Genomic DNA, 22934 nt, shown 5'->3' with positions numbered 1-22934 from the left:
GCATTATTAGTGAGACCTGTAAAGCTAAGTTAAGTAAACAGAACTGTAATTTTTAAAAAAATATGTGCTGGATGAAATTCTACACAGATTACTCTCCTGAAAAATGTTTAGTTGGGTGAATAAAGCACTTCCATTAATTTACAGTAAGTTTAGATTTGCTGATTTCCGTGCGGGTGGCAAATGCCGCCTGATAGAGCTACACTGAGGAACCCTAAGTGTTTTGGTAAGCCAGGGAGATATTAGCTAGCAGAAAACATAGAGGCCTATCTCTAAACAGCGCTTCACACGGTTTGTGGGTAATGCTAATACTGCTCCAGCAGTGCTAGCTAGGGTTAACAGCAGGCTACAGGCCGATAACACTCACCTCTGAATGGTAAAAGAGTTAGTGTTTAGCACTGTCTTGGGTGGCTAATGCTAATGCTGCTCCAGTCTCAGTACATTACATAAGGAAAAATCGAATTATAAGATGCACTGACCATTTTTGGGACAATTTAAGGATTTTAAGCACTCTTTATAGTTCGAAAAATATGGTATAGTGTATTAAATTCTGATAAATATTCTATCTGAGGCAATGTGAATTAATGTGTATGGGTCACTTTTACCTGCTGTTTGAACCTAGCCTTTAGCCTTTGAGTGTTTAAGTGACTTGAACTCTGGTAGATTCCAATCCTGGTTGTAGAGCACCATAATTTTGATATGTTTTAACCTTTAACCTTTAATTTAGAATCAGATTCAGGACCCAACTTACACCCAGAGCAAGTCACATCATGATACTCATTGCTATTGCTGCCTGCATCGTTTAAATAGTGCATAGCTCAGTCATTCTTCTGTTTTGAAAAAGCATTGGACATGTCCATGTAGCTGCACCAATAAAATAGCAATCCACCAAAGTCAGAGTTCACCTGGTTCTACTCTTAAAGAGAATGATGAGCAAGTGACGTGTTGATTGGTTTATTTCATGTTACGCCCAAAATTAACCACACCCCATAAGCACAAGGTTCTCAATGTCTACTTTTCCCATCGTTATGATAGCAAAGACACACCGACACATGCCATAAGTCAAGCTGCACGGTGCACGGTTGACATTTTTGTGTATAAATAACTAAAATAGAGCCCTAATTGAATTGAATCATAGACGTTTCATGAACGTTAATTTCGTGTCCACTGCTTGTTGAATGGTTGTGTACGTTGAACAAATAGAAAAAGGTATTATACGCTACAGACCCGCACTCCACCTTCCTGTTCCGTTTATTCTGCTGCAAATAGGCGATGCTCTGTAAACAGCACCCCCTACCCTCCGAAAGTACATTAAACGCGTGAGAAGAATATCAACAAGGCTGGAGGGCAGTCCCCCCCACCCCCCCGATAAACACCGGCCGTGCTTTACACCATTATCCACACTCTAGCTCCGATACGCTGATCCGTTTCGCCTTATTGAGGATATTAAATCTCTCTCAGGGGGACGGGCTCTTTACCCCTCCTCACACTGACAAATGAAATGCTAACGCTGCTGTGAGCTATTTACATTTTCAGCTCTAATTATTCTTCTTGCCTTCAGTTTTCTTTCGGAGTTGCCCTCCCGATGGTATCTCAGGTCACTTGTTCTCTGTGTTGTAGGATTAGTCTCCTCTGTTTCCATCAGTCCTGATATCGTACGCTGTGTAGCGCAGCCGCTGTAGAGCTCTTTCTCCTGAAAGTCTGGAGTCTGTCCTGCTCTGATAGCGCGGCTCGTCTCTCTGTGTGTGAAGTGAACTGCAGTAGAATTACAATAGTGAATAGTGAATTTTACATAGACAAATCTGAACCACTTTAAAATAAGACTACCTTTATAAAGGGTTTATGAATGGTTTATAAAGATGATTATTAATGGTTATTAATTAGGTTGCAAATACAAACTTTAAAACTCATTAATAAGCAGTTAATAAATAAATAAATAAATAAATAAATAACAACAGATAGAAATGACAAGTAGTGATTCCACACTCATTTCTACTGTCAAACCTCAGATATTTCTACATACTGATCTTACTTTGTGTTTTCCATTAACCAGCATTAAACCTGCCATATTAATATATATATATATATATACATATATATATATATATATATATATATATATACATATATATATATATATATGTATATATATATATATATATATATATATATATTTGTAAGTATTTTTACTGTAACTATGTACTATAAATTAAATGACTTAGTTGAATTAAATGACAAAAACATCTTTTTAATTGATGTATTGTAACTGCTTATCAATGGTTTTAAGGCATTTACAACCTAATCAACCATACTTATTAATCTAATTTATAAACCCTTTATAAACCCTTTATAAGGGTAGTCTTACTTTAAAGTGGTACCAACAAGTATCTGACAGATATTTCTGTTGTGTATAATTGTGAGAAATGTGCACATGGATGGTATTAACTTCATCCATGCAGAGCCCAAGGCCGTTTTACAATTAAAGCAATCAATTACGTGGTATCTACAGTAAATGATTCGGTATCTAATATACGATACAATATCCAGGATAAACAACTAAACAGAACAAATAGAATAAAATGTGTGATGTCTAAAACAAAGGATTCAGTATATATTATGAACGATAGAATATCTAAAATAACAGATTAAAGTATCAGGTACATATAGTACAATAGCCACATTAAATGATTCATTATCAACATAAATGATTCGGTACTAAAATAAATGAATCGATATCAACATAGAGTGTTTGGTATCTATATTAAAGGATTCAGTATCAACATAAATGATTCAATAGCTACATACATTATTTAGTATCACCATAAATGATTTGATATCAACATTGATTATTCCGTATCTATATTAAATGATTCAGTATCAAAATAAATGATTCATTATCAACATAGATATTTCTGTATAAACACAAATGATTCAGTAACAACATAAATAATTGCTATTGACATATTTGTATTAATATAATTATTAATTAGCAACATAAATGATTTGGTATCAAAATAAATGATTCAGTAGCAACATAAATTATTTAATATCAACACAAATTATTCAGTATCAACATTAATGATTTAGTTGTAAACGTAAATAAATTAGTAGCAACATAAATTATTTGATATCAACATCATTAATCCAGTATCAAAATAAATGATTCAGTAGCAGCATTTACTGTTTAGAATCTATATTAAATGATTCAGTATCAACATAAATGAATTGGTATGAAAATAAAAGATTCAGTATCTACATTAAATGGTGCAATATTTACAATAATTGATTCATTATTTAAAATAAAATGTGTGATATCTACCATAAGTGATTCAGTATATATTACTATAATATAAAAGATAAAATAAAAGATGCAGTATCAATATCAATGATTTGGTATACAAAAATGAAAGATTTAGTATCTATAATAAATAATGTAATATCTACACTAATTGATTCAGTGTCTAGAATAAAATGTGTAATATCTACTATAAATAATTCAGTATATATTACTTTACATTATTTCATATCTAAAATAAATTATTTAGTATGAGACATTTACAGTAAATTGTTCAGTATGAGAATAAAAGATTATGTCTATACAATGGATTTCGTATATGTAGAATAAATGATTCAGGATCTACTTTAAATGATTTGTATCAACAGTAAATTATCCAGTATCTTGAATCAGTGATGCCATATCAACTACAACTGTTTCAGTAGCAGATATAATATGGTTTCAGCAATAAATACTTTGAGTCTGTATCATGTATAAATAATGCAGTAATTAGTTAATGATGTTATACATGTAAGAAATGATTCAGTGCCTGCTGTATATGTAGTGTATGAAATGACTATGAATCTAATTGGCCTATATATAGTTTAGTAGTGTTAATGGTTAAAAGTTTTAAAAATAAAACAAGAAAAGCAAAAAGTACAGTATTAGCGTTAGTAGCTAATGCTACATACAGTATACCACAATTACCCCAAACACCCCCCCCCCCCCATCACGGCCTGTAGAGAACAGCTGATAGAGCTTTTGTAGTCATTATCTCCAAATACAAGCAGCTAATGTAGCTCAGAAAAGCTAATACAGGAGCTTTTATTGCGGCGTTTGTGTGTGTGTGTGTGTGTGTGATGTGTGTGTGTGTGTGTGTGATGTGTGTGTGTGTGTGTGTGTGTGTGTGTGTGTGTGTGTGTGTGTGTGTGTGTATGTGTGTGTGTACAGTTCCATCAGCAGCTCCGGATGACGTGGAGGTGGAGGTGATGAACAACTCGGTGGTGAAGGTCAGCTGGAGTCGAGTTCATAAGGATAAATTGCACGGACATCTCGGAGGCTACAGGGTAATCCTTCACCCTCACGTCCTGCTCTTACCCCCCATTTACAGGACCACCACCCTTCACTCGACCTCAGGCCGAGGTCGGTTTCCCATAATGCCTTTAGGCCTGGTCCACGCCTCCTCCAGCCCCTGGTCACGCCCCCAGGCTCAGTATCTGCTGTGGAGGTTTTCCTCTGCAGCTCTAGCGCTGTTACAGTAACTCAAAACCCTGTAATATATACCGCTAATTATCTGTTAGTCGTATAGCATCCTGCTTCTACATCAGCAGCCGGAGTCCGAGAGAGAGAGAGAGAGAGAGAGAGTACAGTAGATCATGCTGCTTCTCCATCAGCAGCCGGAGTCTGAGAGAGAGAGAGAGAGAGAGAGAGAGAGAGAGAGAGAGAGAGAGAGAGAGAGAGAGAGAGTACATTAGCTACATATCAACATATATGATTTATTATCAACATAAATTATTTGATATCAACATAAATGAATCAAAATCAACATGGATTATTCAGTATATATATTAAATGATTCACTATCAACATAAATGAGTCATAATCAACATTTATTATTAAGTATCTATATTAAATGATTCAGTAGCTACATAAATTATTCAGTATCAACATAAATGATTCAGTAGCTACATGAATGATTCAGTATCAACATAAATGATTCAGTATCAATAGAAATGATTCAGTATCAACATAAATGAGTCACAATCAACATTGATTATTCAGTATCTATATTAAATGATTCAGTAGCTACATGAATGATTCAGTATCAATAGAAATGATTCAGTATCAATAGAAATGATTCAGTATCAACATGGATTATTCAGTATCTATATTAAATGATTCAGTATCAACAAAATGATTCAGTATCAACATAAATGATTCAATATCAACATAAATGATTCAGTATCAACATAAATGAGTCACAATCAACATTGATTATTCAGTATCTATATTAAATGATTCAGTAGCTACATGAATGATTCAGTATCAACATAAATGATTCAGTATCAATAGAAATGATTCAGTATCAACATGGATTATTCAGTATCTATATTAAATGATTCAATATCAACAAAATGATTCAGTATCAACTAGAGGTGTGCCAAAAAATCGATTCACATAAGAATCTTGATTCTCATTTACTACGATTCAGAATCGATTTAAAATGTCCCAAAATCGATTCTGAGGGGCGGGTTTTAGACTGATTTTGGGCTGGGTATTTTTGTTGGACCTGGCAACCCTGGGGATAGCGCTTGTCCCTTCAAACGGAGATCTTCCAGACACACACAGAGCGTAGGTGTTTGAGAATCACCGGTAAGATGGCAGAACAAGCATTATATTACCTTAGATTAACGTGTAGTTTTAATGTTTTATGGCAGAATGCTTCATAACAAGCATAAAAAAGATCGCTAGTAGTTAGTTTCAGTAACTGTTAGCTAGCTAACTAGCTAACTTTCCAGTTCCACCTTAAATAACGCTACAGGTGGCAGCGGGCTGCAGCATTTAAGGCGGAACGGAAAAATAACAATAAGCTAATCAGAGCTAATTTCAGCTCCTCATCACAGAGGAATTAAGGAATGGACCATATGAATTAATTTCTCCACCTCCTGCTCCCTTTCTGAAGAAATACAACGACCTTAAATTAACTAGTTAATCAGCAGCTGCTCCTGAACTTTAGCGCTCCAGTGCTATCATCACATCAGCCCAGCAGCGTCACCTACACACCACCGCTAGTAGCCTGGTAATAAAGCAGTGTTATTTATTATTTATTTATTGTTCATTAACGTCATTGTGATATCCCAGTGATTCCTCTGTCACTGAGGACCCACATTCCTGCACATTTTATTGTTTTTGTAACACATTACCTGCTTCAGGACCAGTGTATATTTTGGAGGCTTTTTTCAATAAGATTCATAAGCCAGAAGCAGAAATTTTTATAAATCAAATCGTTTTGAATCAAAAATCGATTTTGAATCGAATCGTGGCCCCCAAAATCGGAATCGAATCGAATCGTGAGATAGTAAACGATTCCCACCCCTAGTATCAACATAAATGATTCAATATCAACATAAATGATTCAGTATCAACATAAATGAGTCACAATCAACATTGATTATTCAGTATCTATATTAAATGATTCAGTAGCTACATGAATGATTCAGTATCAACATAAATGATTCAGTATCAATAGAAATGATTCAGTATCAACATGGATTATTCAGTATCTATGTTAAATGATTCAGTATCAACAAAATGATTCAGTATCAACATAAATGAGTCACAATCAACATTGATTATTCAGTATCTATGTTAAATGATTCAGTAGCTACATAAATGATTCAGTATCAATATAATGATTCAGTATCAACATAAATGATTCAGTATCAACATAAATGATTCAGTATCAACATTAATGATTCAGTATCAACATAAATGATTCAGTATCAACATAAATGAGTCACAATCAATGTTGATTATTCAGTATCTATATTAAATGATTCAGTAGCTACATAAGTGAGTCACAATCAACATTAATGATTCAGTATCAACATGGATTATTCAGTATCAATATAAATGATTCAGTCTCAATATAAATGATTCCGTATCTATATTAAATGATTCAGTATCAACAAAATTATTCAGCATCAATATAAATGATTCCGTATCTATATTAAATGATTCAGTATCAACAAAATTATTCAGCATCAATATAAATGATTCAGTATCAACATAAATGATTCATTATCAACAAAATGATTCAGCATCAATATAAATGAGTCTGTAGTTGAATAAAACAACAATGTTCATTTTACTCAAACATAAACCTATAAATAGCAAAATCAGAGAAACTGATTCAGAAACTGAAGTGGGGTGTCTCTTTTTTTTTTTTTTTTTTTACAGAGCTGTACTTTTGCTCCTCTATTTTTATTAAAATAATTTTTTATAACTTTTAAACTGTGATTAATCTTATCTAGTTTGTTATTAAAGATATTAAAGCCGGTGTAAATACTGGTGCTGTTGCAGGTGAACTGGTGGCGGTTGAGGAGTCTGCTGGACTCCAGGAAGACTCACGGTGATAAACATATGCTGATGTTTTCTGGAGACAGAAACCACGCCCTGATCCCGGGACTCCGCCCCTTCTCTGAGTACAGCCTCATAGTGATGGCCTTTAACGGGCGAGGGAACGGACCGGGGAGCCACCCAGTCATCTTCAAAACTCCAGAGGGAGGTAGGAGATCATAAATACATTAAATACAATACATATTCAGAATACATTAAATATTCTCACCACAACTCAAAAGTTGAGTATAGTTCCACTTTATAGATAAATAGATAGATAGATAGATAGATAGATAGATAGATAGATAGATAGATAGATAGATAGATAGATAGATAGATAGATAGATAGATAGATAGATAGATAGATAGATAGATACTTTATTTATCCCGAAGGAAATTTAGGCATCCAGCAGCAACAACACAATACAATAAGAAACATACTCAGACAAATCAAAACACAGAAGAATAGAAAATATATAAGGCTATAAAAAAAAACTAACTATACATATAACAAGTGTCTGTAATAATAATGTAGTTACACATTAATAATCCATGTAATAACAGTGTACTTAATGTATCTTCAGATTAAAGGTTTTAGGTTTTAAAGGATGTGTTTTACATTTACTTAAATGTGTAAAGGTATTTAAATATATATATTTATATATATTTTTGTCTGAAAACTAGGGGTAAACTTTTCCTTTATGGAAACTGTTTTTTTAGACAGTGTATCTTAAAAATAACTGATATAGAAACACTTTATAACACTTTCATTAAGATATAATTTAACTAACTATTAATAGCTGCTAACAAAGCATTAGTTCATCAGAATTTTAATATCCACAACAATATCATTGACATGACACTGCGTATAGGTATATTTATAATGCAGGTATTCATATTTAGAAATGTTAATAAGGGTTTATCATAATGTTAACATTAATAAAATGTGTATAAATTACTGTTCATGTTGCCAATCTGTGAATTAGTGTTTAAAAGATATGTTAACAACTTTTTACTTAACTAAAATATGAAAATGTTAAAAAATTACCTGCTAGTAAACATTAGTTAAGCATTAGTAAAGCTTTAGTTTAGCATTAGTTAAACATTAGTTAAGCATAATTTAAGCATAAGTTAAGCATTAGTTAAACATTAGTTGAGCATTAGTTGAACATTAGTTAAACATTAGTTGAGCATTAGTTGAGCATTAGTTAAACATTAGTTAAACATTAGTTGAGCATTAGTTAGGCTCAAGTTAAACATTAGTTAAACATTAGTTAAACATATGTTATGTATAAGTCAAGAATAAGTTATGTATTAGTTAAACATTAGTTAAACATTAGTTGAGCATTAGTTAGGCTTAAGTTAAACATTAGTTAAGCATAATTTAAGCATAAGTTAAGCATTAGTTAAACATTAGTTATGTATTATATAAGCATTAGTTAAACATTAGTTAAACATTAGTTAAACATATGTTATGTATAAGTCAAGAATAAGTTATGTATTAGTTAAACATTAGTTAAACATTAGTTAAACATATGTTATGTATAAGTCAAGAATAAGTTATGTATTAGTTAAACATTAGTTAATCATTAGTTAAGCTTTAGTTGAGCATAAGTTAAACATTAGTTAAACATTAGTTAAACATTAAGCATTAGTAAAGCATTAGTTAATGGTATTTTAAGGAAAGTTAAGACGTGTTGCTGATTTTTCCATTATTATTCTTTATTAAATTCAGTATTTTATTTTATTTTTTGTTCTCAGTTCCGGATCAGGCTGCGGTTTTCAGGGCTACAGATATTCAGAAGCACACGGTGACCCTCACCTGGTCTCCTCCAGCAGAGCCCAACGGCTTCCTCACCGGCTACATCCTGCAGTATCAGCTGAGTACGTCCAGAACATCCTCTAATACACCCAGAATTACATTACATACACCATCACTTATACAGCTCTGAAACAATATAAGAGAGCACTTAAAATGATTTCTTTGATTTTACCAAATTAAAAACCTCTGGAATATAATCAAGAGGAAGATGGATGATCACAAACCATCAAACCACCAAACTGAACTGCTTGAATTTCTGCACCAGGAGTAAAGCAGCATAAAGTTATCCAAAAGCAGTGTGTAAGACTGGTGGAGGAGAACATGATGCCAAGAGGATTGAAGAAAACTGTGATTAAAAACCAGGATTATTCCACCAAATATTCAAACATTTTCTGTAAATAAATGCTCTAAATGAGAATATTTTTATTTGTAATTTGGGAGAAATGTTGTCTGTAGTTTATAGAATAAAACAACAATGTTCATTTTACTCAAACATAAACCTATAAATAGCAAAATCAGAGAAACTGATTCAGAAACTGAAGTGGAATCTTCATTTTTTCCAGAGCTGTACAGTCATAGATTATAGATTAGATTATGAGAAAAGCTAACGCTAACAGACAGCGTTATGAATGTCATGATGATGGGTTAAAAAAAAACATATAATCTTGAAACATAAAATCTGTCAGCAATTCTATTTATATACAGAGAGCTGTAGGAATGCTGATTTACTGTAAAACAAAAGAAGAAGAAGGTCAAATCTACATTAATTAACATTATGCATACTGCATTAATGCAGTGTGTTTAATATTATATCTGATTGCAATTAAAGCAATAGAGGTGGCACAATTGATTCATCATACAGTATTATAGTGTTTCTCACAGAGCACTGCCCAATAGATGAATTCTAACATTATGTAAATGTTAAAAAAGTAATATTCACAAAACTAAACATTAAAATACTGACAAGTCAATCAATCAATCAATCAATCAATCAATCAATCTATTAACCTTTATTTTCACTCAGTAATACATTTAGGGTAACTCTCATTTTCAATGCAGCTGCAGTATTTAATCAGATGAGCTAAAATAAGGAACTTCTTTAAAAATCCTATCGAAATTAAATGGTTAGAGCATTGGAAAAACAAGCAAACAATATAAGCTTTAATTAAGAGGTAATAAATAAACCAGAATAAAAGTATACTTTCTACCAACGTAATTATGTAATTAAGTAATTAAGAAAGTTTAAAAATCTTAATTTAAACAATTTTCAAGAACACCCAGAAAACTCAACAGAATGATCTTTTTAAGAACATTAATTTTAACATTCATAAAATATTCTACTAACCACTGACTGTTAGCTGGGATGACTGTGATGATGACTGGTAGAAAAACAGACATAGGAGTTTAAGTGTGCAATGTGGCACTAGAAAAATGCTAGGGTATTTTTGAGAAAAGAAAAAAATAAAACTAATAATAATAATATTTAATAATATTGAAAATTGAAAAATGAAAGTAGTGTGAATTTTACTTTTACCTACTTAAAAACAGCAAAAAAGTAAATAAAATCTCACCATATTTTAGGATATTTTTACAAAAACAGTTTTAAAAAATGGATAGGAGCATAAAATAAAAAAAAAATACAATAAAGTTCTATTCTGTAGGAAGGAATTAATAAAAAACATGAATATGAACTTGTTTTCTTTGTATTATTTGAGGTCTGAAAGTTCTGCATTTTTTTTGTTATTTCAGACATTTCTCATTTTCTGTAAATAAATGCATTAAATAAGAATATTTTTATTTGTAATTTGGGAGAAATGTTAAAAAATATATGAAAATAAAATAAAATATACTGAACAGATATAATCTGATATAATCTGTCTCTATTAGATATTATTTATTGGAAAATGAAAGCAGTGTAAATTTTACTTTTACCTTCTTCAAACATTGGGTTGGGTTGGGTAGTCGAGTTTAACGCCACATCAGCTCGTCGGCTATTTCGCGGCAGGAAAGGTACTGTCTAATCACAAGGTTCTACGATCTAAGCCATCGCAAGGCAGACAGACACAGACAGACACACAGACACATTCACTCACACACTCACACCTAAGGGGCAATTTCAATCAAGTTCCAATTAGCCTGAACGTGCCGTCTTTGGACTGTGGGAGGAAACCGGAGGAACCCGGAGGAAACCCACGCAGACACGGGGAGAACGTGCAAACTCCACACAGAAAGACCCGGGACGCCCCAGCCGGGAATCGAACCCAGGCCGTCTTGCTGTAAGGCGGAAGTGCTACCCACTGCGCCACCGTGCCGCCCCCTTCAAACATTGGAATAAAAGTTGTAATCTGACGACCCTAAAAATAATATCACCATATTTCAGGATATTTTTTTACAACAATGGCATTAAAAATGTTGCCAGTATTATTGTGGATGATATGACACAGCATGCTCCTACATAGCAGAATAAAATCTAAAAACAAAAACCTAAAATCTGTTCTACTCTGCAGGCAGGAATTCTACTTATATTAAGAGCTGAATGAATGCTGATATACTTTTATTACTTTCACTGTAAAATAATCAGTGCAGATGTGATGAGAAAGTGAAATATACAGTAATTAAAATTAGTTTTATTAGAGCAAATTTAAGACAAGACACCAGATTACCCATCCTCCTCTCTGATCTCTGATCTCCCGGTGCTTCCTGTTCATCACCACTAGGAGATATCGTTGTTCCGCCTTCCTGAAGGGAGATTTTTGTGGAGCTTTTTGTGGAGAAATGTCTGAATATAACCTCAGACAGGTTACAGCAGCATTCTGGGTAATGCTGGTGATTATGGGATGGTGCAGAGATAATTGTAGAGGATGGAGGCTGAGGTGAAGAGAAACAGCAGAATCCACATGTTACTGTATATAAACACTATATATATATATATATATATATACATATAAACACATTCCTCAGAGAAGGGTTTATACATCTGTAAAAAATAATATTTAAAAATCTTAATGTGGGCTGTACAGTGTTTACACAGTAAAACACAGTAAAATATTATCAAAAAAATCAATCAATCAACCTCTATTTCCACTTGGTAATATATATATATTTTTTTCAATGCATCCGAGAATTTAAAGGGAAAAAATTAAAGGGACTAAAAATGTAATTTAAATTATAAAAATAAGCAAACAATATAAGATAGCATTGAGTTAAGAAGAAATAAAATCATTAAGAATAATTCAGAATAAAAGGAAATCCAGACAGGCTAACATAGTATACATCACAATAATGAAATCTGCATAGAACCAACCTGGCTCCACCCCTCACCCATTAACCCCCACCAGAGCCCCGCCCACTAGATCAGTTTAAGAAATGCCATTTTGGTCATTTCGGTTTGCTGTTAGAGAAACTCAGACGGTACACAGCAGGATTAGCCAGCAGACTTTGTCTGAAGGAGGGATCTGTAACTATTGTAAGTGGCAGGTCAGCTTCTATTGCAGTTAAACGTGAAATAGCTTAATGTACAAAACCATTTTACCATTTTAGACCTGATTTATGCTCCAGTGATGGAAACACTATAAGAAGTTATATAAGAAGTTGTCTGTCTGAAATGCACACAAAATAAGACACTGCAAACCTAATATAGAATCTATATAAAATAAATCCAATTAACAAAAATGTTTATTCTTAAACATGATTAAAAAAGAGTTCTAAATGACAAAGAATTAGTAATAATGAGTTTTGAGTATTACTTTATTTGGCTAAGCTAATGCAGTTAAGCATGAACCAGCTTGTTTTTGTTTTGCCATTTAGTACTTTAAGCTAACCCTGATGATTGGTAAATGCTCAGCATATAAACGGGGCGTGGTCTATGCAAATGGATTTCTGTATTTGCATAAAAGTGGCAAAGCCCTTAAATGGCTCATCCTGAGAGGGACTGAACTCTTTATGTGAGATGATTCTGTGCAAAAAACTTTATAAACTGTTATGAATTGTTATGAATTGTTTCGTTTATCCGCCCATAGACCTTTTATTGTGTAATTTGTGTAAAAAACATGTATAATATATGACCTTTTAACCCAAAATAAAAGAGATAAATGAGATAAAGTGTATTTTTACTACAACGATATTCAAAAAAAATCTTAAAGATGATATTACAGATGATGTGATATGGCACTCTCTCTGCATAAAAGCATAAAACCTAAAAACAAAAACCTAAAATCTGGAATTCTACTTATATAAAAAGCTGTAGGAATGCTGATATACTTTGATTACCTTTACTGTAAAATAATCAGTACAGATGAAACAAGAAGGTCAAATATACAGTAATTAGCATTAGTTTACGTTTGTGCCGAGGCTTAACACTACATTAATGCACTTTATAAATGTCATCTCGCTCAGTAAAATTGTCTTTAATAATAAATAAATAAATAAATGAATAAATAAAGGGTAAAATATTTCCTCTATAAACCCAAAATAAAAGAGATAAATGAGAGAAAGCTGTCTACAGGAAATTAAATAACCAGTCAGAATCTGATAATGACCATACACACACTAAGAAAAGTAAGTACAGATTTGTACCTAAAAGAGTATAAAGCTTGTCTCTGGAGCTGTACCTTATATTGAGGTACAAAAAAGTACCTTTCAGTGAAAGTCTCTTTTTTGTACCCATGATTTTTGTGCCATTAAAGATTATAAACATTATCATCAACTAAATATGGCTAAAAAAACTTGTCTGGCTTTCAAATAAAAAATGTGTAATTAATATATATATATATTGTTTATTAGTACAGTGATACAGAATACTGAATGTACCCTTTGTCTGCGGGTTAAATGGTACAAATCTGTACTTATTGCTGTTAGAAATGACTTTGTACTTCAAAGGGAACAAATCTGACCCTGTAAAGACCAGTATTGTACTTTTGAGGGAACAATTATGAAGAATTTACCTTTGAGTACAAAAAAGTACTTTTATCATACCTCTGTTTTTTAGAGTGCAGTAATATTGATGTATATAAACACTCTGCATTATTATAAAGTTAAATTATTCTTCACAGACTCTTTTATTATTTATTGTTCTCTTTTGTTCTCCTGCGTTATCGGGTGAAGTCGTCCTCTCTCTCACCTCCTGTCCCTGTCCTCCGCTCTGGTGGACTTGTCTCCGGCTGCTGTCGGTCTTCTCGTGTGAATAATGGTGAAGCTGGTTGTGATACGAGCTGCAGGGAGGTTTCATTAGCTAATTGTGTTTGATGGTGCAGCTGATCACTATGGCCGAGTGCCACGCTCCGAATTAAACAGAGGGACACTCTTATCAGGGGACGAGTGGGACAGAGACCGTGCTCTCTTTGAAGTGTCTCTTTTGAAGTCCTCTTGAAGGAAATGCGGTATGAATGGTTGGGGATCATGTACCCAGCTGTTCATGTGGCGCTGGGCGCGGTACAGATGTCTCTCAGGCTAAGTGATACGATGCTGCTCTGAGCTTTTACACGCTCACTATTTCACACTCGTCCTGCGTCTCGGCGAAAACGTTCAGTGCGCTGAAAAAAGGAAAATATATTGACTCAACTTTACTCAGTAAAAACATCATTTTGATTTTAGTTGTAAATATTAAATCAAGTCAAGTCAAGTGGCTTTTGTTGTCAGTACTGCATTTATACAGCTTATACCAAGAATTAAAATTAGGATACTCCAGGGTTAGGCCTGTCACCATAAGAATTTTTGTGTACGATATATTGTCCCAGAAATTATTGCGATACACGATATTTTTGTAATTTTTAGACTATTCATTTCCACTGACATAATGATAGCATAAACAAGTAATTACACACTTTTTAAAGACAGTAAAATTTTAATTAATCATTTATTATAATTAGTTTGGGAATTCTATACTTATTTCTTCACCTATGTTAGTGCACACTGTGTGTGTGTAGTCACAGTTATTGAAACATGAATGGCTAAAATACTTTTTACGGTTATAAACACAATAGACGATATCACGATTATCAAAAATGATTGAGGTCATGTTCATTTATTGTACGATAAATCGATTGATAAATTGCAATTATTGTGACAGCCCTATCCAGGGTTCCTGCACCATTTTAAAAGTCAAATTTAATGCCTTTTAAGACTTTTTCAAGACATTTTTAAAACCACAGTAAATAATAATAATAATAATAATAATAATAATAATAATAGTAAATTAAAAATAATAATTTCCCATTTTTTCCCCCAATTTTGTTCCATTGTGATACAGAAATCAACCATTTAAACAGATCCAAATTGCATGAGCTCTTTTGTAGCTTCCTGCACAGAGTTAGTGCGCCGCTAACGTAAGAATGTTAGATTATCACTACAAGTATGCTAGATTATTGCTAAAGCTAGCTAGCTCCCTTTTAACCTTAGTTCTCTTCCCGATAATGTTAGCTCGTTAATGTTAGATAATGTTAACTCGTCGCTAACTTTAGTATATTAGCTAGCTCGCCACTAACATTAATATGTTAGCTAGCTCATCGCTAAAGTTAGCTAGCTCTTTGTTAACCTTAGCTATCTCTCTGGATTAGATGTTTATGGTGGGCCACTGTATTAATCCCACCGACATTAAATGCACCATCTGAAATATAATACATACAGCTAATTTCCATTAAATTTAAGACAATTTAAGACCTTAATTACTCGGATTTTAAGACTTTAAGACTTTAAGACTTTGCATGACAATATTTCTCATATTTTAGAGAATTAAATTTACCCAATACCATTCATTTTACTCCAATCACTCATACAATTTTTTTTTTTTTAACTTATCTTAAATGCGGGATTTATTTAACTTTATTAATACAATTTGGTGTTTTTTTATATTGCAATTTATATTGCAGATATACATTACAACACTACTACGGGCGGGTCAAAAGTTTTAAAATATTGGCATGTTATTAAGTAATCCACTATAGTCGTGTTGCTTTTCATGTTTTTTCAACAGCCTGTCTATCCTCCACCTCTACAAGTGTTTTGATGATTTATGAAACTGCCTCGCTATCCTCTGGCTCTACAGTATTTCTAATTTCTTTATATTTTAAGAGTTTTATGATAACAATAAATCCATGTTTCTTAGTCGATTATCAGTTGAAATGTGGAAGGTTATCTAAACACTGCAGCAGAGAGTGCATTAATACACACTGTTTAGAAAAGAGGAAAAACATACTTTCAGTGGAAATCAATATATAATATAGTTTATTCCACATCTACTTTGGAGCATTTATGTTGGTCCATTCATCATGAGATTCTGATAGAATATAAAGAAACTGTTTTAGATTCAAAAGAAGCAAAATGATGAAAAAACAAGAAGAATAAAATATTGGCATCAATTTCCAAAGCTTGAATTACTTTCATTGCTTTGGTTTTTTAACTGTTTACATTATTTTGCATTATTAAATGTACTTTTTCAAGCAATTTCGTGGATTCTGAATGATTAAAACTAATAAATCAACAATAAAATGTTCTAAAACACAACATTATTAGAACATTTCTCACATACTGTAACATTCCCAGCTAGAATAATACTAACATTATATGCAACGTTTCCAAATAGCATTGCAGCAAAGTTACCAGTACAGTATTATTTTAAAATGCTCTCATTTTCTGTAAATAAATGCTCTAAATGAGAATATTTTTATTTGGAATTTGGGAGAAATGTTGTCTGTAGTTTATAGAATAAAACAACAATGTTCATTTTACTCAAACATAAACAAAAACCTATATTATTTTGATTATATATATATAATCTATACTTTTTTGATAGTTGCTTTTTTAACTGTGAATTCATAATGACTAAAACAATAATCAGTAAATCAGTAATAACTGGACAATTTTGGTTTGTTCTAAAACTTTTGACTAATACTGTATATTCAGTGTTTTGGCATGTATTAGGATCAGATACACACACAGTACATCAGCAGAGCATGCGAACTAATTTGCTCCTACAAAACAAAACTGGACAATACAACTGATCCAGCTAATCAGCTAATTAACAACCCCCCCCAGGGCTGTAGGTGGTGTGGTAGAGCATGAAACCACTAAAATGTGTGAGACAGGTGCTCCTTCAGGACCAGGGCTGGGAACCACTGCTGATTCCAGTGATTTCTGGAAATAAAATCCAAGTAGAAAATGCTGTATTATTTTCTATGATCGGAATTACACCCCACCAACAGTCTATTTTCACTCCTCCCTCCTGCTTTATTTAAACAGCAGCAGAGCTTCTGAATATATCTACACTGATGGGCGTGGTGTTCTGGAAATGAGGTGTGTTCAGGTACATTTCTGGAGTTTTATCTTGTTTATTTTGGTAACAGAAAACACAGGAGCTCCACTGACTGAATACAACCTAGACAGACGCCAACAGTCAGACGTTCATCGCTATCTCGGTAACACAGGCGCTGTGCCGAGCCGAGCGTACACCCCCACTTATTACACACACATGAACACACAGCAGCACAAACCCAACTTTTACATCAACAATAAACAGAATAGTAAATAAAATAACATTGCTGTTCCCGTAAATGAGCTGCTGGAGCTCCTTCACAGCGTCAACCAGCAGCTCAGTTTCCTCTGCTGAGAAGAGTTTGTTGGACACGTCCAGGTAGCTGCACCGTTACAATAGCAATCCACCAAAGTCAGAGCTCACCTGATCTACTCTTAAAGAGAATGATGAGTGACTGAGAGACGCTCTGATTGGTTTATTATCTCACATTATTTCTTGTTACGCCCAAAATTTACCACACCCATGATCAGTAAAGGGAATTAGTACGTTCCTTTTTTGCGTTTTGAGAGGCACAAGGTGTACTTTTCCTGTCGTTACGATAGCAAAGACACACGGACACGCCCTAAATCAAGCTGCTTGGTCTAGTCGTAATTGTGCAATTGGTGTTTTTTGCTGTTCTATTCTGAATGCATTTTCATGCAAGTAAAACAAGTCCATATTCTTTTTTTTCTTCTTCTCGTTTAGTTAACAACACAGAGGAAGTCGGACCCCTGGAATCTGTGAACATCACCGGCGCCGACACCACTAAGTGGCTCCTCCAGGATCTGGAGCCGGTGAGCCGGTACCGGTTCTACCTGCAGAGCTGCACCCGGGCGGGGTGCGGTCCGGCCGCCAGCGAGGAGAGCACCACCGTCCCCGAAGCCCGTGAGTAAAAAACAGAGACTGTATATCAGTATAAGCAGCACGACGCTAAACAACATTAAAAAGTGAAGCCACTACGTCTCTTACGCCCTCTGGTGGCTGGCTCCAGTACAACTTTTTTGTTGCATATAATATTTCCATTAAACCGAATGAGAGAAAATTACAAATCCAGGATTTTTTTTTTTTTGGAAGTTGTGTTCTGTATATTCTGCAAGCCTCCTTCCTGTCTTAATAAATAACCCCCATACGTTTTATAAAAGTTATATTTACCATGATTTTTAAAGGGGTGTGGCCATGTGGTGATTGACAGTTCACCTGAGATCGTGAACGAGCAACTCCACTGTGGCTAAGTCGCGGAGCTCACACTCAGATCTTTCAAACATTCGGATTTTACTGTTAAAATTTTTCTGACGTTTCTAGACATTTTTTCCCTAATGAATGGGAAAATGAATGGGCTTTTCAAAAACCTGCCTCTATCCCATCCTGTTCAACATTACTGAAAGAGTTTTACCTGTATAAATGCTTTAATGATCCTCTGAGAAAAAGATTAATAATCCATAACGCGATCTGACTGGAGTTCACTGGTGTTCCAATGCAAAATCCAATGCAGGGTCATTTCCAGCCGCGGTGCTGTGACGTCAGTTAAGCATTAGCTTAAAGTTAGCATTTTGTCTAATTACTCCCCTTTAACAATCTCGAAATTCAGAGGATCCAGTGATGTTTAGGTAAATGTACACAGAACAAAACGTACACGAGTTCTGAACGTATTTATTTACCACAGAATGTGACAGAGGTAGAAATGATGAAAGTTATAATACTTCCTATGAACCCTGTGTCCATAATGCATTATAAATTATAACGACTGTAATAAGTCTGTATAATAACTCATAAGTACTTACAGCGACATTCATAACACATTATAAACTACAAGTATAAGGGTTTATAAAGAAAGGGCTTATAATGCTTTATAATATCTGTTCATTAGGACATTGTACAATGTAGTGTAATGCACTATAACAGATTTGGTATATTTTGATATAATGCATTATAGCATGCAGCTATGATCTCTCAAATTAAGCATTAATATAAGAGCATATCACATTATAAAGCCGTATTTACAGTCACTTAAAGCAAATAACGAGCACTCAAGGCTCTATAAGACATTATAGTGAGGCATAATAAAATTTAGTTCACGTTTAAAAAGCATATGAAAACTCACTTCACTTAAAGTCAGTAATGACTGTATATAAGGCTTTATAATGTGTTTATGATGTTCTTATGAACAGATATTATAAGGCATTATAATCCCTTTCTTTATAAACCTTTATACTTGTAGTTTATAATGTGTTATGAATGTCGCTGTAAGTACTTATGAGCTATGAAACAGCCTTATTACAGTCATTATAAGGTATTATGCATGTCATATAAAGCACTATGAATGCATTGATAAGGTATTACGAATACAGAGTTCATAGGAAGTGTTACCATGGAATAAAAAAAAAAAAAACATTCAAATTCCCCATTCACCTGAACCGCTTAGAAACATAACCCCAAATATGGGCATAAACAACATGGCCGACTACAAAATGACGACACGACTTCATTGGTCTATGCGCGTCTACTGCACAAGCGCAACCAAGATGGCCGCTTCCATTTTGGACATATTTTGGCTTCAAAACGCCGTAATAAAAGTGAATAGGGACGTCCTGTCTATACTTATATACAGTTTATGGTAGTAAGCAGAGCGTCCTGAACATACACAGGTCCTGGATCTGTACTGGACCGGGTCGACGCTCCGATACTGGTGTCCGAGTCTCTCGGCGTTCCGGGAATCGATCCCGGGGAACGCGGGGGGACGTTATTCCGACCTCCCGTCCCACCGAGCTTTTCATACGCCCATCTGAGCTCTTCTTTATGACCAAACAACATCAGAGCCCAGCAGGAGCTGATCATTTATCACTGTCCAGGAAGAGCAAGTGCTTATTGATTCAGAGAGGAAGATGAAAGCTTTATAAAGAGGAAAAAAAAAGAAATAATAAAATGTCGCCTCTGGAAAAGAGAAAACGCTGGATGGTCATTTTGAGTGTGATAGTGAGGTGTGAACATTGTGTTAATGCAATGCAGTATTTCATATACAACACAAATAAGCACAAATATATATATATATATATATATATATATATATATATATATCATCTCTATTAGACTGTATAAACACACTCATAGCACATAAGGCATTATAAAAATGGCTATAAATATTTATAAACATGCATAACCATTATAACATTATCATCATACAGTAGTACATTATAAGCTGTGTTTATAATATATACTTTATGTTAAAATAGTTTATATATATATATATATATATATATATATATATATATATATATATATATATATATATATATATATATATATATATATATATATATCATTCATAATCATGGTAACACTTTCTATGAATGTCATCTCTATGAGACTCTATAAACATACTCATAACACATTATAATGCATTCATAAGACATTATAAACATGGCTATACATATTTATAAAAATGTAGAATTAATCATAGCCATGTTTATTATGCATCATGAACTGTGATTCTAAATCATTAATAGCTGTGTTTATAACATGTTATACATCAATACCAAGAAACTCAGTCCCAGCTTGTAGACTTTATCATGACTAAAAAAGCTTTTCAACTTATAAAAACACCCTCAATAATCCTATAAATATATGTTTTAACAACTCATAAAGTATTCTTGTCTTGAATATAATATCAGTTATAGTCAATTATAATGTATTATAACAGGTCTTTGTGCACTCTAGGTAGGTGCACTCCAGCCATTGTGGGACTATATTATTAACGATAGCTATATACTATTTTAACATATATATTAGAAACACAGCTTATAATGTATTATGTATTATAATGCTTAATAAACATGGCTATAATATGTTATGCATTTTTATAAATATTTATAGCCATGTTTATAATGCCTAATGAATGCATTATAATATGTTCTGAATGTGGTTATAGAGTCTAATAGAGATGACATTTATAGAAAGTGTTACCATAATCATTTAATAATCTAGTCCCACAAAGAAAGTCTGTGACTTTACTTGGCGAGCATAAAGACCTGTTATAATACATTATAACAGTGACTATAACTAATGTTATATTTAAGACAAGTATAATTCATGAGTGTTTAAAAATATTTGTAAAGCATTATATAGGTTGTGTTTAAAAGATAAAAGCTCTTTTTATTTTTAGTCATAATGCATAATTCTGAAAGCTGGGACTTGGTACTGGAAGTTTCTTGGTATTGACGTATAACATTATAAACAGCTATTAATGATGCATTATTATCACAAATCATAATGCCTTATGCATGCATTATAATGCTATGAGTATGTTTGGTAACACTTCCTATGAACCCTGTATTCATAATGCATTATATGACATGCATAATACCTTATAATGACTGTAATAAGCCTGTATAATAACTGATAATGATATGGGTTTATAATTCCTTCTTATAGTATCTGTTCATAAGAACATTGTACAATGTAGTGTTGTAATGCACTATAACACAGATTTGGTATATTTTGTACAACACTACATTGAACAATGTTCTTATGCATAGATATTATAAGGCATAATAAGCCCTTTCTTTATAAACCCTTATATTTGTAGTTTATAATGTGGTATGAATGTCGCTGTAAGTACTTATCAGTTATTATACAGCCTTATTACAGCCTTTATAAGGTATTTTTCATGGCATATGATGCATTATAAATGCATACATAAGGCATAATGAATACAGGGTGATAGGAAGTGAAAATGTATATTTTTTTTGTATTATTTTTATTGACTGGGGGATTCACAGCTACAGAAACAGAAAAGAAACGATAGCATCAAAGTCAGAATCCCATAACGTCACATTAATATACTGCGCAGTAATAGAAAACAGACAGGAAAATGAATGGCCTCTTTGATATGTAGGTTGATATATTCCTTTTCTCTCTCTTTTTATCAAACACAAACCATTAGAAGCACTGCGGGACAGATAGCAGAACAGAAGAAATCCATCTTCCACTCGGTTAACTTCCACTCGTTTTTTTAGCTGGAATGCAGGAAAAATCCCAATTTCCAAACTTAAACTCAATCCTTTCTCTCCTTTCTCTGCTTTCTCTTTACTCTCGCACTGCTCCGCTAGTTTGCGTTGCTTTCAGCAGAAACGACACACTCGACACACTCTTTCATGCCGTCTCTTTTTTGTTTTGCCAGCTTCAACAGATGTGCCCACTTTCAACATCAGTATGAAGTTTTATCTTTCTGTAGCCGTAGATTTTAGATTGCACTGAAGTAGTAGTAGTGCTTTAATGCAGCAGATGTTTCTGATTATTTTTAGCTACTAATTTAGAAAGAGTTTTGAGTTACTTAAGTGAGAGCGTGCATGTAGTAAGATAGATTTGTTTGTGTTGTGTCTTTTGTCTTGCTTTTTTTATATGATAATAGTAAAATTAATAGAGCTCTGTAAAAAATG

General features: G+C 33.3%; 1 protein-coding gene across 14 annotated transcripts in view; it reads left to right on the top strand.

The window, feature by feature from the left end:
- Positions 1-22934, top strand: part of chl1b (cell adhesion molecule L1-like b) — a 212401-nt gene that overhangs the window by 169306 nt on the left and 20161 nt on the right. For 7 of the 14 annotated variants that reach the window (XM_049479446.1, XM_049479449.1, XM_049479442.1 and 4 more), the window contains 6 exons: positions 1559-1585; positions 4223-4338; positions 7355-7559; positions 9152-9274; positions 18205-18384; positions 22676-22705. In XM_049479446.1, coding sequence (XP_049335403.1) covers positions 1559-1585; positions 4223-4338; positions 7355-7559; positions 9152-9274; positions 18205-18384; positions 22676-22705 — 681 coding nt within the window. The remainder of the gene's footprint in view (positions 1-1558; positions 1586-4222; positions 4339-7354; positions 7560-9151; positions 9275-18204; positions 18385-22675; positions 22706-22934) is intronic. The other 7 variants (XM_049479452.1, XM_049479450.1, XM_049479451.1 and 4 more) reach the window with 3 other exon arrangements.

The sequence above is a fragment of the Astyanax mexicanus genome, chromosome 5 (genome assembly GCF_023375975.1).
Source record: "Astyanax mexicanus isolate ESR-SI-001 chromosome 5, AstMex3_surface, whole genome shotgun sequence".
NCBI classification, from domain to species: domain Eukaryota; kingdom Metazoa; phylum Chordata; class Actinopteri; order Characiformes; family Acestrorhamphidae; genus Astyanax; species Astyanax mexicanus.
Note: the sequence above shows the minus strand (reverse complement) of the source record. Positions and strands in the feature narration are given on the sequence as shown.